We start from the raw sequence: 15197 nt of genomic DNA on the forward strand, positions 1-15197 counted from the left end.
AGGCCGTGGTGATTTCTTTAGAATGCATTCAGGATAAATTTTCCATGCTCCCCCTTGCATTTATTTGGACAGTTGTAGTGTCCGGGTGGGATTTTCACCCCATTTGAGATAAAGATTCTGACCTACAAACTGCAGTCAAGCAATACATGTCAAGGCATTGTCCAACCAAGCTTCTTTCGTCCAACTCATCTCTCCTCACTACAATATTTAAGTGCTAAAGTAGGCTATACCTTATCTAATGGATGCCACAAGGCAGTAAATTATGTATTATCCCTTTTGTGCTAACAAGTTGATCATGTGACCCGTATTTTCAGTCAAAGTCACTTTAAATATAGATTAGCTGTTATTTTGCAACGAGTACTGTACAATAAATAATGTCTGTTCATCTATCTATGCCAGCAATTTATACTGACAGGCCCAACAATTGAATGCACTTTCAACAGATGACTGCATCTTTTACCGAAAAAGAATAGCCCTCCAAATAAAAACACAATGAACAACTTTTAAAAAATACAGTCGTCCCAAGTGTTCATGAAACTCGACACAGATCAAAGTTTTAAAATATTGAATGTTTTTTTAGGGCCACTCTGGGTTAAGCATTGAACATTAACACTAGACTTTAACATAGAAAAACAAAAAGAAATTTACTCAAGTAATTATTAAATCATTTTTTTATGTATCTAAAAGTTAAATATAAAATCAGCCAGGTAAATGTTTATAAACAGTTAATAAATAAATATCAACGTATTGAAGCAGAGATTTTCTCTACCGCTAGAGAGAGCCCGCATACTACGAGGGTACGAATATCACACTTGCACCGTCCCCGGTCTTGAATTTGATTATATTTATTATTTCATGAAGTGCTTTTGTAGTGTTTGAAAGTTGTTTAAATCAAACCGAGTCTGCTTTTTGTATTTTTTTAAAACACGGAGTGGCAATTCTACATTAAATGATCAATTAGTATTACTGGTAGACTTAAACTTAAATTCTGCAGGCCAAGTTGCTCAATAAAGTATGTAAAGCAGATGTTTAGATAAATTGTACTATTCTGTAATGTGATGAATGTTACGTACAAGTTTATTCAATCTCGATTGTTTCTGCTTATGTGTCGGTCTTCACGGGCGTGTTAATACGTCATCACTTCCCAGCCAATCAGGTGGCGACGTCCGCACTGGAGACGTAAACCTCGCAAACATGGCGACGCTCGGAAGCGAAGACGGAGATTGGAAATACGATCGTTTTTAACCGTAAAGAAAAGAGTCCCGTTCGCGTGTTACGATGTGGTGGGGTTAACCGAGGCCACCGGACGCCTTTTGAACGATGATCGCAGAGGTAAGCTCCGGTTGACGAGCGTGTTATTTGGAGTTTAGTAGCTTTCCGTGAATGATTGTCAGGCTGTGCGCGCGAGGCGGCTAGGCGTTAGCCCTGCAGGTAAACACACACACACACGCACCGATTGTCATGGGAGAGAACGGACACCGCACAGTCTCGATGTTTCTCCAAAGCTCGTCTGCTATAAATGGCACTCGACCCGGGATTACACAGCTAACGCGACGCTAATACCATGATCTTGGGATATTCGTACTGTCAACACTGCGCTGGAATTAGCTCGACGTAGATAGGGAGTGTTTGTATTATGACAAACGGCCACCACCGGGAAAATTCGACATCACACCGATCACAGGTGAGCTGGGTGTGGGTTTGGTTTTTTTTTTTGGCCAGGTGCGTCTTTTATTAACTCTGGAAGAGTCGGTTAAACCGCGTGTATACACTACGACATGTTGATTAAACTGTTAAAGAACGTGTTACTTCTCTTTACTTTTGGTTCGCTTCAAAGATATTTGCTTCGATGTTTTAATGTTATCTGTAGTGGACAGACCGTCATGTCACGTGAGTTTTTTTCCATAAAGTATCGCCGCGCAGGCAGGTTTAAGTTGATGCTATGTGACGCATGGGCGATCTCTTTTATTTTACCTTTAACGTTGTTGCAGTACCCCCCAAATCATAATTTTCTTACGATTACAAGAAAGGAAAATAGCCCTGTATTGGTTCAAAACACAAGATGAAACCTTAAACAAATCAATAATTTGCAAATGGCTAGTGACAAAAGTTTTTAAAAAAATCACTACCTGTTTGCCACAAACTGTACTTAAACAGGCACCCGTGGGGTCTTAATTCCAAACGGACTCATTTCATCTTCCTTTAAGTCCGTCTGGTTGTGTTTGCATGATGACAGAAGCCCATCGGAGGGAAATGAAAATGAAACTTCCTTGGCAGAGGTAATAAAGCTGAATTAAGATGATATGAGCCTTTTCTTGGCACCTCTCCAGTGGTTTAAGTACACATTTAGCCTCAGTAACAAGGATTTAGTTGCCACTGCAGTATTTTTTTGTGTCATAAAGACAGTGCAGTCTGTGTGGTTGGCAGTTTGTTTGTGTGACGACTAGGCCCAGGTTTACAAAGGTTACATATCAATTGTAAGGTACGAATTGAGGAATGCATTATCCAATTTGAGGAGTGCACTGATTTATTCCCGCCCAATGGGACCAGCTGTGCACATGCTTGTAAACACGTTTCGTATTGATTGCCGATCATCGCCACCCGCAAGCGTGTCATCCGAGAAGCTGTTTCGGGTTGCTTTTCAAACAAGCGTACGATAAGATTTGATCACATCAGGCTTCTGCGTCCTACCGCGGACATCTCGGCCTCCTTCTGTCCATCAAAGGAATTCACTGACTTGACAAACTGAGCCTCAGATGGCTTTCTCGTAGCCGCGCGGAGCCCAAGTTGTGTGCAGACGTATCCCCAAGACCGCATATAGGCGATCTGTGGTTCCGCAATCTGATTTGGCTGCATCCTGCTTGATGTTGTAGCCGTCACATCACAGGTTTGTTCTGTTGAATTCGCAATCGACAAAAATCTCTTTCTTGACTCCACCGGCTGCATTCACAGCCTGCAAATAACTTGGCATGTCAGTCCCGCATCCTATGGGAGTAACATAAACCTCCAGTGCCCGTCACCTTCGGAAATGATTCCGCTTGTCTCGCATCGCCACTATAAAAAGATTCCATGAGAATGCCCACCGATTCACTCGAAACAGTTTACAAACGCATTGTATGGCAGAGTTTTATCATAGCCCAAAAAGGGTTTGCCACGCTGTAATAAAGACTTCCTGAAATTGTTGGGCACTGTGAGATATATGACACACAGGAACGAGACTCTTGCAAATGGCTCTCTCGCCATCCGGCTTAGGCCAAGAATGTGACCCAGACTTGATTCAAGAGGTGGTCTGCGTCGTCATAACCTCAATGTGCCTCAAGTCCTCTTGCACCTCCTTCATGAACATGAACGCCATGTTTGATCTGACGTTTAGTCATCGACCAAATGGTTTTTTTTTTGTCTGTACAAGCTTCTAAAGCGGACAGTGTTGTGCTCTTGGCCTACATGGCATGTCTTTGCATAATAGATTTCCGGATGGATTAGGCGTGATCGGTCATCCCTGTGACTTTCTCCGGCATTAACTGGGGATCTCCCACCGGCCAGTTTTAATGGTGTAAGCTAACAGGCTGCCTAATGACCATGCAGATCAGGACTGCAGCCACCCATGAGATCATCTCAAGTGTGTCAGGGAGAGAACTGAGTAACGCTTCTCTTTGTGGCGGTGGACCGTTACCATTTGGATCACTCACAGAAATGTTGTGCCGGGCGCCCCTTCTTACAGAATGACTCATTTCTGTCTGCCTGGATCAATTATTCAATTTATATCAAATATAAACCATTCTGTAACATCTTGCGTGGTTAATTTTTGATGTTTGACCCACTTTGGTTGGAAATGCGACCCTATATGCAATCTTAGTGCGTACATTCAAACGTACACAGTGATGGTGACCACGAAAAAATGACGCTATGACGCAGAGAGTGGTGGCGGCTTGATTCGTAAAGGTAAGCACAATTCAGGTGTGGGCATACTACGGCCCGGGGGCCATATGCGGCCCATTAAAAGTTTTAATCCGGCCCGCCGAACTTGAAAAAAAATTAAAGGAATAAACATTGTTAATGTTTTATTTTCTAAATACTGTGGTGTGTCAAAGTCAGATATTTCGTTGTAATACTTCTGTTCATTTTCATTTCAAATTAAATGTATTTTTTTCTCCAATGAGGTGAGGTTACCAAAATACTCCTTCCACCTGCTCCTGGTCCGGCCCCTCTGTCAAATTTTGGAACCCATTGTGGCCCGCCAATCCAAATGTTTGCCCACACCTGGTCTAGGACTGCCTTGTGCCCAGTCACAAGAAGGAGTCATGCTGTGTCATCTGGGATAAAACTCGTTTTAAGTAGATGTGTTTCTCTCTAAAATATTGCGTGTTGAAATCCGTCGGAACGAACCAAATTGCAAAACTTTTTTTTTTGGTGGTGGTCCCTTCCACGTTTTCACCTGTTGCCAGCTGTGTGCGCCATCTGTGTGTGTGAACGCACAATTTAATACTTACCCGATGAGATCTTCTGACACTTGGGCTTTCAAATTAATTATGCTAAATTGTGTGGAACATTTTTTACAATGCTTTACTTTTGTTTTGAGGTTCATTTGATTAGAATTAAAAAGACTGAACCATTACGCTGAGCCCAAATTTTAAGCAAATTTCCTTTTGCGCTTCACATTTCAAAATCAACAGACCCGTTTGGTTGCGCGAGTTACGTTACGCCACGTGTTCTCGATGAGGCTCGGGTGTTAATCAGTGAAGCAGATGGTTCCCGTTCCAAAGCCAGCGTAAGCTGTAATAACTCTCACTGTTATCATCTCGCCTCCAAGCATCGGCGCCGTCGGCATCTCATCACACGCGCCCTCGCTGATAAGCCTCGGCGTTCGCCGCCACACCGCTGACGTCAAGCGTGGATCACGTTACACATTTCAAGTGGGTCTTTTTCCTGCAATGATTGTGCTTCTATTTTAGTTTTGTCTTCCGGAAGAGCTCTGACAGCATTTATGGAGCCGCCTCAAAACAAGACAGATTTAAATTGTTGTAGTTATGTACGCTGATGTCATCTGGTCACGAGCTCTTTCCCCACAGTGGTTTTATTATGAGCCGAAAGTCTGCGTACGATGAGGATCACATTTCAGCCAAGTGGATTGAACCACACTCGATGCATAGTAAATGCTTTCAACGCTCGGGCTTTCAGTTTGCGTGCCGTCACATGCGCTTCGAAATGGAGCGCTGACAATTCCCGTCCAGAGCTGAACGCACCCCAACAATGGCGTCTTTGATGGCGCTCAGGGCTCGAGATGTTATCAAAGTTGTTAACGACCTCGCTGATATTCGAGACTCCTGCTCCTGTCACTTTTGTTGCCTTTTAATGCGTAATTTGAGGTTAACCAGAGCGAGCGCAAATTGTTCTTTGTGACTTTTTGTTAGATGTCAGTCCAGTCTTGTCTAGCCTGTTTGAGCACTTTTTTCTCGAGACATACCTGAAAGATTCCTCATACATGTTCACGTTCCTCTAGTGACAATATGGCCTTTAATCTCAGAATTTTTTCCCACCAAAATTGTATTTGTGAGTTAATTTGTTTCCCCCCTTTCATTTGTTTAAAAAAAAAAAAACGAAAGCATTCGAAGAATTAAATAGCGTGATGCGAATGTCACCTGCGTCAGTTTGTTGGACGTCTGCGATGGCGTTCGTGAAACGCTATTCCCGGGGTTACGGTTACAGTTAGCCACCTGACCCGACTTGCTTGTCCAGAAAAAGTGGGCCACCAGACTTGCTTGCTGGATGCCAGAGCTTTGCTTCCTGCACTGACAATAACAGGAACAATATCGGAAGTGGCTTACGAGTACGCACAAACGCAACCTCACAAGTTTTTGTCTAATATCATTTTAACCTCATGTTAGATAACGATTATATCACTGTTGGTATCCAATCCTTTAAAAAAAAAATAAAACTCCAAAATTTGCCAAGCTTTTTGAATTGTATTTATTTTTTATAAATAAGCTATCATGGAAGGATGATTGCAGTTTTTGTCACTTTTGTAGGCCAGTCTGTCCTTTTGGGGATGGGGGGGTCTCGGCGTGGTGCTGTTCCTCATCACTTTCGGACCCTTTGCCATATTTTACCTGGCCTTTTATATCCTCTGCTTCATTGGCGGGTGAGTAGGAACGCTTTTTTTTTTTCACGTGTCCATTACACCGGCGTGCCACTCTGAACTGTTTTATCTCCGCAGGGCCTTTGCAGTCACTTTGCTTTACGGGAAGATCAACTCGGAGAAGTATCTGGAGAGGTGCGAGCACTCCTACCTGCCGCCCCCACAAATTGGTATTTTAAAGGTAAACTTTATGACTCGGTTCGTGTTGGATGTCTGCACGTTTCTCCTCTAATGGTTGTCTTTTTGTCAAGACGCTGGATGAGATGAAGCTGGAGATGAAGCCCATAAAGATCGACCGGCGACTGACTGGCTCGAGTTTCATCGATGAACCTCTGCAGCAGGTGTGCGACAATACAGTTTGCCTCAGCCGCACTGTTTTTTTTTTTGTTTTTTTTCTTTTGGGCGCACTATGTGACAGGTCAGCTCATCCGTATCAGTGACTTTAAACTCCCACATGAGCCATTCTAACCTCAGTATGGTTTGCTCAGGGGAGGCTGTCAGGTGATGTATGTCGCGCTTTAGATGCAAGCATTTGTAAGTCACATGAGTCAAAAGCAACGGGGAAATGAAAGCATGCGGATGAAGTGTCCGATAGTATCCGTGTCATTCTTCTCTGGCGGGCATTATTTAATGACGCATGCTTAAGCAGATGAAATGCAAGCTCGCGCGCGCGCCCACGTGAAGCATCGTCAACATAAATGAGCACAATATGCTGAATGCACATTTAATCCTCGTTAAATTTAATAGCGTGATTATTTCAAGTTTTTAAACCAGGCCTTACGATGAGACTTTGTGTTGCGATCGGATCGTCTAAAAGTAATGGAAGTCGGACATTCGTGTGAAAGAATGCGGCGAGCAGCACTTTTGTGATGGTCACATGACATTGACTGCGATGCTTCCCCACATTGCACTCCATGGGAAGCCTTTAAGTAGAAAAAAAGAAACAATTGTTGTCTTGTGCTGGGTCACTTCGACACGCAAACAAGGTCAAATGCTGATTTGCGTCAAATATTTTGGAACCAACCGATTTTTTTTTTTTAAAGCTTTTTCATGTCAACTCGAGCTCTTTATCAAGGTCTTAGTCTTTCACGCTTGATCATTAAAAAATAATATGATAAAAGGTTACTTAAAAGTTATCACTTTTATCAGTTGATTCCTCGTGTAGACGTTGAATATTAACATTAAATGATGAGCATAGTTTTATTTTTTCCTCACAGCTTATTTGTCCCCCTGCAGGTGATCCAGTTTGCTTTGAGAGATTATATCCAGTACTGGTACTACACTCTGAGCGACGATGAGTCCTTCTTATTGGAGATCAGACAGACGCTGCAGAACGCCCTCGTCCAGTTCTCAACGCGGTACAAGTCGCACACTCAGCAGCCACTTCATTAGGGACACCTACGAAACAAACCGTCGGAGATGTTTCACTTGAACGAAAAGTGAATTCTACAGTTGTATTCATTTCACCCTTGCGTCTGGTCACATTTTTGTATGTCAAGGTCCAAAGAAGTGGACTGGCAGCCTTACTTCACCACTCGCCTGGTGGACGACTTTGCCACCCATTTGCGTGTCTTTCGTAAAGCTCAGGATCGTCTCCCCGACAGAGAGGATAAACAAAGTAAGCGATGAGCTGTCACGTGACCCGTCGACTGACCGCGCAATTCAATTTGATTTTATATCTGTTAATGGCAAGCACGTAGTCGGACTGATTAGCGTTGTCTGGTCAGGGGACATTACAGACGAGCTGATCGACTCGTTTTTCGAGGCTGAAGTGGAAATGGAAAGGAATATTTGTCGAGACGTCGTGTGCACTTCTCTCAGGGATGAAGAAGGTAAACAAACTCAGATTTGTTTCATTCGCAGCGTAACGCGAACGTGCGTGTTGATTTGTTTGCTGATATTTGCCTCAGGTTTCCTCCGTGACTTGTGCGAGTTGCTTCTGTATCTGTTACTACCTCCTGGAGACTTCCACAACAAGAACATGAGATATTTTTTAAGAGTGAGTGCGCATTTGAAACACGTTACGTCTGCACACCTGCGACTGTTGCGTTCCAAATTCAAATTCAATGTTTTTTGTTTTGTTTTTATTATTAGGAGGTGTTGGCGCGTGGCGTCCTGCTCCCTCTCATCAACCAGCTGAGTGACTCAGACTACATCAACCAGTTTGTCATCTGGATGGTACCATTTTTTGCACACGTTCAACAATGCGGTCGCCAAATTGAAAACGTCGTGACTCTTGAACACGCGTTTGCGCGTGTGTCTTTAGATCCGAGACTCCAGCTGTAACTATGAAGCCTTCATGAACATTTTGAAACTGACCGACAAGCCTGCAGAGCTGGAGGCCGTGAAGGACAAAGTGATGGAGGAGCTGCAGTATTTGCGCTCGCTGGACACAGCCGGAGATGGTGAGTGGCGTCATTTCGTAGCTTTTAGATGACCTCGACAAATCCTGAAATAATATCGCTTGCTTCGTTTCTGATTTTAGACATCAACGTGATCAAGAACCAAATCAACAGTCTTCTGTTTGTGAAGAAGGTGTGCGAGACCAGAATCCAGAGACTTCAGTCTGGCAAGGTCGGAAGAGATTCATTCATTTAATATCCACCCGAATTTTCCCACAAACAGCAATTTGCGAAAAACTGCCAAATTGACTTTTTCATTTTTTTTTAATTTTTTTTTTTTACGATAATTCTATTCAATCTGATTAGAATCGTCATCTATGTTCTAATACAATTGAATCATGACAAATTTGACATTACCGCTCAACACCATCAAAGTCACTTGGAAATATGAAACAGAATGGCACAAAATGCTCATAGAAGGTCTGAAGGCTTAAGAAGCTTATTTTAGACAAAATTTCCACGAGTATCTAGACAAAATTTCCACGAGTATCCACTGCTTTTGATGAAAGCCATTTTATTAAGCGCGACATCATCTCGACTGACCGCACATCTTTGTCCCCTTCCCTCCTGTGTAGGAGGTGGACGCTTTGAAGCTTGCGGCCAACTTCGGCAAGCTCTGCGTCATCCCACTGGATCACATCCTCGTCCACAACATAGCCCTGCAGTTCTTCATGGGTAAAAAAAAAATGCGCAAACGTCGCCACCGTTCCGCAAACTACTTGCATTAATGACATTTCTCTCGCAGATTTCATGCAGGCAGCCGGCGCCCAGGCAGAGCTCTTCTTCTGGCTCACCGTGGAAGGCTACCGGGTGACGGCGCAGCAGCAGCTGGAGGCCATGGAGCACTGGCAGAAAGATGGCAAGAGGCAGCCCAGCGCCACCAAGGGGCTCCTCAAGGCGGCCGCGCTGGGCGTCTTTGAGCAATACCTCTCTGACAAGGTCAAAAATGAACTCGGCTCAATTATAACGTTAAAAATATTATTCGGCTAAATTATGTTCAAAGTACACAAAAAGTAATGGTCCTGAAAGTTGCGTGGCACACTTTGGAGGTGATCCAAGATAACGTTGTCTTGCCATTGTGACATTTTTTTTAAAAAAAAATCAAAATGTGCCGACTTTACAAGCTTGCTTGCTCTTGTTCTCCCAGCAGGCTTCCCCCAGGGTTCAAGTCAACGAGGACTCAATAACACGCTTGGGGGAAAAGCTGCAGAAAGATGATCCCACGCCCGAAATATTTGACGACATCCAGAGAAAGGTATTAAATGTTTTCCTCATGAATTGTGGCTTCTTTTCTTCTCATGACAATTAAAAAAATGAAAAGCGGTGTTTTGCCTCAGGTGTATGACATGATGCTGAAGGACGAGCGCTACTACCCCGGCTTTAAGCAGAGTCCCCTCTACGTCCGCTTGCTGGCTGAGCTGGACATGCTCAAAGAGCCGAGCTACCGCGGCTCGGATGACGGCGACGGAGAATCCTTCAATGGCTCCCCGACCGGAAGCATTAACCTGGTGAAGGCCTCGCTTCCTCTCGCCAAGCTGACTGATGTCCACTTGCGGCTGCCGACTCAACTTTTTCTTGTCTTTCCAGTCTTTGGATGACTTGACCAACTCCTGCCAGGAAGAATCTATGCAGCTCCACGCTTTCATCTCGGACACGGGTACACACACCACATGTGATGTTGAAGGCTGGATTTACACCGCATCGCCATTCCGGTGGCACAATTTGGTTATTGATTTTTCACAATTGGCAAATGTGCCACGGCTGTGGAAATAAATAAAAATAATAAAAACACACAGAATCAAATATTATCATTCTTTCAAATGTGGATTAAAAAAATGAAATAAATATTGAATGTGTCGTGTAAATCCAGCCTAATTTTTTTATTTGATGTGCTCATTGTCCCGTTTTGTTTTATCACCCATCTTTTTGGCGCCATCTTTCTTTGCTCCTTCCATCACCTTTATTGTTTTTCTGCTTTCTTTTCCTTTGCCCCGCCAATTTGTCGCCATCCTCTCCCTCCACGCCTCACCCTTTTGCACCCGCATGTTCTTTTCTGTCCGTAACCCTCTCCTGCTCCGTGCCTTCCCTCTTGTGGATGTGTTGTCGGGTGGGGTAGCTGACACTTGTATTCCCGGCCTGTGGGCTGCTGCAGGTGTGTGCAATGAGCATGGGAAGACGTACGCGCTTTACGCCATCACTGTATTCAGACGCAACCCGGACGGCAGCGAGGATTGCTGGAAGACGTACCGGCGGTACTCTGATTTCCACGACTTCCACATGAGGATCACTGAGCAGGTTTGATTTAGTTGTGGGTGAGCGCTTGAGCGTTCGACTGCGAGAAAGCGACCGCGTGTGTCTGAGCGTCGTTATCTCGGCTAGCTCACGTTTGCGTCGTTGTACTTTTAGTTTGAGAACTTGACGTCCATCCTCAAGCTCCCGGGGAAGAAAACCTTCAACAACATGGACAGAGACTTCCTGGAGAAGAGAAAAAAAGACCTCAATGCTTACCTACAAGTATGAGTCTTGCATATTAGTGTCATTAAATTGCATTTGAATCACGCCATAATTAATGTGTGCGTTTGTTGCAGTTGCTGCTGAACCCTGAGATGGTGAAGGCGTGCCCAACTCTTCTCCCGTATGTCTATGACTTCCTAGAGAACAAAGCCTACAACAAAGGCAAAGGAGATTTTGCACGCAAGGTAAAATAATAATTAAAAAAAATACACGTGGCAGGTATCGCGCTTCTGCTGTTTTAAATGTCGGGAGAATGTTGCTCAGAATTGCCGACAAATCCCGATCACTCGTCTGTCGTGTTCCCACACCAGATCGACACGTTTGTCAACCCCCTGCGGAGCTCCATGAGGAACGTCTCCAACGCGGTTAAGTCGCTCCCCGACAGTCTGGCCGAGGGCATGAACAAAGTGTCGGACAACATGGGCCGCATGTCCGAAAGACTCGGCCAGGACATCAAGCAGTCCATATTCAAGGTGCTTCACGTCAGCAACGTACTCGTCCTCTTTTTGGAACAAATGTGACGCGCATCCCTTCTTTCCCAGGAGCCTTCTCTTCTTCCCAAGGCGGACATCGACCCCGAACACTGTCGAGTCTCCGCACAGCTGGACGACAATGTGAGTGGACCTGCTCACGTGTCGTTAATGATTTTATTTTTTGCCGCCAATCTCCCACATCTTGTGTTGGCGCACGCAGGTGGACGACAACATCCCGTTGCGCGTCATGCTGCTGCTGATGGACGAGGTGTTCGACCTGAAGGAGAAGAACCAGTGGCTGCGCAGGAATATCAAGAACCTGCTGCAGCAGCTCATACGGGCTACGTACGGCGACACCATCAACAGGTCTGTCCGAATACAAAGACCAGATAATAAATTTCAAGACACTCAAGAAATAAACACATTTGACAAAATATTGTTCAACCAAAAATCAATAACAGAAATCTATGAGCTCAGTGCTGCCTGACATTTTGCGGCACTTCGATTTCCCTTAATACCGTTAAAAAAAAAAAAAATCTGCCATCTCGGAGGACTCGCTGTAATCGACACATCATGGTTGCTTCACCTGCAGGAAAATTGTGGACCACGTGGACTACTTGACGTCTCCAGAGCAGGTGGCAGATTATGTCAAGAAGTTCAGGTAACTTACAAGCTTCTTTTTAGACACCCAAAGGCATTTGCAGGGACCATCCTAAATTCCCAACTTGCCACAGAGACTCGTATTGGCCTAACGGCATTCTGGCCGAGACCCCGCCTCGTCGGGACAAGAGCATTCGGATGAGGACGCGAGTTGCTGCCAAGACCAGTCTGCTGGGCATCATGCCAGGTGATAACGCGGACACTTAGCGAAAAATAAAAATGCTCATAGACGAGTGGTGCTGCATATTTAAATAAGTGTCTTTACCAGTATTGATCAAGTTCTATAAGTGTGACTGACATGTATTTTACAGGGATGACTATTAGAAAATACATGTTGCCTCAAAACCCCTTAAAAAAATGAAAATATCAATTCTATATTTTCTGGGATGTTATTTTGAGATGCGTCATGCTGTGTGTCCGCGCAGACGAGCTGAAGCACATCATCGGCGCGGAAACCACGCGCAAGGGCATCCTGCGCGTCTTCGACATGTTCCAATACCGGCCCATGAACCGGCGGCTGGTCTACGTCTTCCTGGAGGGCTTCTTGGAGACCATGTTCCCCCAATACAAGTTCCCCGAGCTCTTCGTCAAACTGCACTCCCGCTCGCCGCGCATCCACAGATACGGCCACAAACTCAAAGGTTCCTCGCTCAAGAGGTGACACCAGTGGATCGAACCAGATGGACACGGACAGAAGTAGACACGCACGCACGCACGCACACACACACACACACACACGTGCGTACACACGTGCGTACACACACAGACTTGAGAGCTAAACGTGACATTGGGGGGAAGGGGCTTAATGTGAACTTTAAGGTGTGAAGCCCTCGTGACTTCTCATTAAAAACACTCCAAATAATAATAATACGGATTCCATTATACACACACATCACATGCATCCCACATGACAGCGTTTTAGTCCCACTTGAGTTTTGGATGTTTTTAGTTTAGTTTCGCTGAACTGGGCCAGCCAGTGGTGCCACGCCCCCCCCCCCTCCTATGGCCCGCGAGTACTGTACTGTTTTTAAACTGCAGGAAGAGATAGCGTCGACCCACACCTTGCCTTACCTTCCTTTTCGCTTCTTCTCGCTCCCCTCTTAATGCTGTAGACATTTTCAACGGCAAAAGCTGCACTCTTTGCGTTCAGAGCAACCAAATATGTCAATAGCACTGGCTAACGCGGCGCTCTTTTTAAAAATGTGACTGAACAAATAGAGGATGGATGGATTTTTATATTGTTATTTTCACGCCAATGTGCTGTTTTTTTTTTTTTTTTTGTGCGTGTTTCACATCGGAAATCCCCCACCCCCCCTCGATCCCCTTTTACTGTCCACCCAGACCCCAGATGACCAAAGCTCACAATGTTGTACTCTGTGAAGATGAAGCGAAATGATGCAATGTTGACCTCACACGGTGTGTTTGTGTGTGCGTAAAGTCGCAGCTGTCCATACGAGCACACCAAGTACACGTCTATGGAAAACCATTTGAGCGTTTAGTCGGTATCAGCTTTCGACCCCATCTTAAGGTCCATCTTCACTATTAGGATTATTATGAATACAGTTGTGTGTGCTTGTGTGTCTTTACAAACACACATACACGGGTATATAGAAATATTAGGCTGGCACGATATTGGAAAAAGATGCAATATAGTTGTTAATTATAGCGATATTGATTCGATATTTATATATTTTCATTAACGAATGAAAGATTTTTCTTTGGTGCAGTAAAATAAATAAGCAAGCAAGCTTAGCTTATTAATTGTAATTCTTTGATGGCGATGCACGTTTAAGTTTGCATTAGTCTGGTCAAATTCAGATGAAAGCATACAATTCCAGAAGAAATGTATTTACTTAAACCTTAAGATGAATATTAAGGATATTGAGAAATTGCCTAAATGGTTTCCATACACATCAACGAATGTATTCTCCGCTCTAGTGCAAAAGTGTGCGTGTGGTACAATTGTGGGAGTGAGTCAGCCTTAAGACGACGCATCGGCAGTGTGAACTGACAAGAAGCTCCTCCACTTGACTGAATCCTCTTCTCGGTGTAGGCAAATACTCCGAATCACTTTTTAGATGGAAGACAGCAGGTCGTAAATTTTGTGCAATATTACTTTTCTTGGATGCATGTGCATTTCCAATTATTGTATAGTGAAACAAGAGAATCATGTTCTTTAAAAAAAAAAAAAAACATGAAATGTTTCTCCTTGTTAGCCCAACAACTTTAACATTCCATTATCCTTTTTTTTTTTCTTTTACAGACTTGTTTTATAAGTCACATTGTTTTTTCCCCCCAATGAATTACCTTTTATTAGCAAACAAGCTTGTATGTCTTCTTTAGCAGGGACAGGCATGACAAGTGGAATCGCTGCTCATGAGCACTTATAGTAGCAACTGTGGGGCGGGGGTCTCCCATTGGTTTGAACGAAGTACCCATCTCTGCAGTCATTGGCTAGAACTCAGCCACGGTGACTTCCAATTGGCTGATGAACTGAACTCTATTCTCATGGTGAGGCGTCACCTGTAAAACTGCACACCTCTCTATTCAGGAAGGCTTTTTTTTTAACCCAGAATGCATAAAAATGTGCATTTCTGTGTACAGTTTGTCTATTGTGTGCCTAAATGTACTGTCAACTCTATTTTCATATTTTTCTTTAACCTAAAAAAAAAAAAACAGAATGTCATTACTTTAAGCAACTGAAAACTGTTTTGTTTTAGCATCACGCTTTCCAACAAAACCTTCCTTGAGAGCAACTGTGCTCACATCAGTATAACACTAATAAAAGGTAACTCTAACTAACTGACAACACTTTGTATGGTGTTTGTGTTTTTACCTCGTGAAGTAGCTGTCGGTCTTTGCTGGCATAAACACTATCAACAGCTTGGTCATATATTTGCAATTTAAATTCAGATTGGCCATGAGATTATATTGATTCCCAATTGTCTATTCATTTCATAGTTTTTTTTCTTGTCTGCAACATGTGTTGCCATGTCAATAGAATATTAATAA

At 43.9% G+C, this 15197-nt stretch overlaps 1 protein-coding gene across 3 annotated transcripts; it reads left to right on the forward strand.

The window, feature by feature from the left end:
• Window positions 1–1174: 1174 nt before the first annotated feature.
• Window positions 1175–14476, forward strand: snx13 (sorting nexin 13). 3 transcript variants are annotated; one of them, XM_088319267.1, is made up of 25 exons: window positions 1175–1332; window positions 6027–6139; window positions 6215–6317; window positions 6388–6477; window positions 7373–7494; window positions 7636–7754; window positions 7864–7968; window positions 8047–8135; window positions 8231–8314; window positions 8403–8541; window positions 8622–8710; window positions 9114–9213; window positions 9284–9477; window positions 9689–9793; window positions 9876–10046; window positions 10126–10195; window positions 10655–10833; window positions 10945–11052; window positions 11127–11237; window positions 11364–11525; window positions 11595–11666; window positions 11746–11891; window positions 12118–12186; window positions 12260–12372; window positions 12611–14476. In XM_088319267.1, exons 1-25 carry the CDS (start codon window positions 1321–1323, stop codon window positions 12844–12846), a joined length of 2901 nt encoding a protein of 966 aa, XP_088175393.1. In that variant the 5' UTR covers window positions 1175–1320; the 3' UTR covers window positions 12847–14476. The 3 variants fall into 3 exon arrangements, with proteins under 3 accessions (XP_088175393.1, XP_088175392.1, XP_088175394.1); XM_088319266.1 differs by lacking the exon at window positions 1175–1332 and adding an exon at window positions 1452–1684; XM_088319268.1 differs by lacking the exon at window positions 1175–1332 and adding an exon at window positions 1453–1684 and having other exon boundaries at window positions 10691–10833.
• The last annotated feature ends 721 nt before the right edge of the window (window positions 14477–15197 follow it).

Source organism: Idiotropiscis lumnitzeri, chromosome 16 (genome assembly GCF_059441095.1).
Source record: "Idiotropiscis lumnitzeri isolate Australia: NSW breed Sydney's pygmy pipehorse chromosome 16, RoL_Ilum_1.0, whole genome shotgun sequence".
Taxonomy (NCBI): Eukaryota; Metazoa; Chordata; class Actinopteri; order Syngnathiformes; family Syngnathidae; genus Idiotropiscis; species Idiotropiscis lumnitzeri.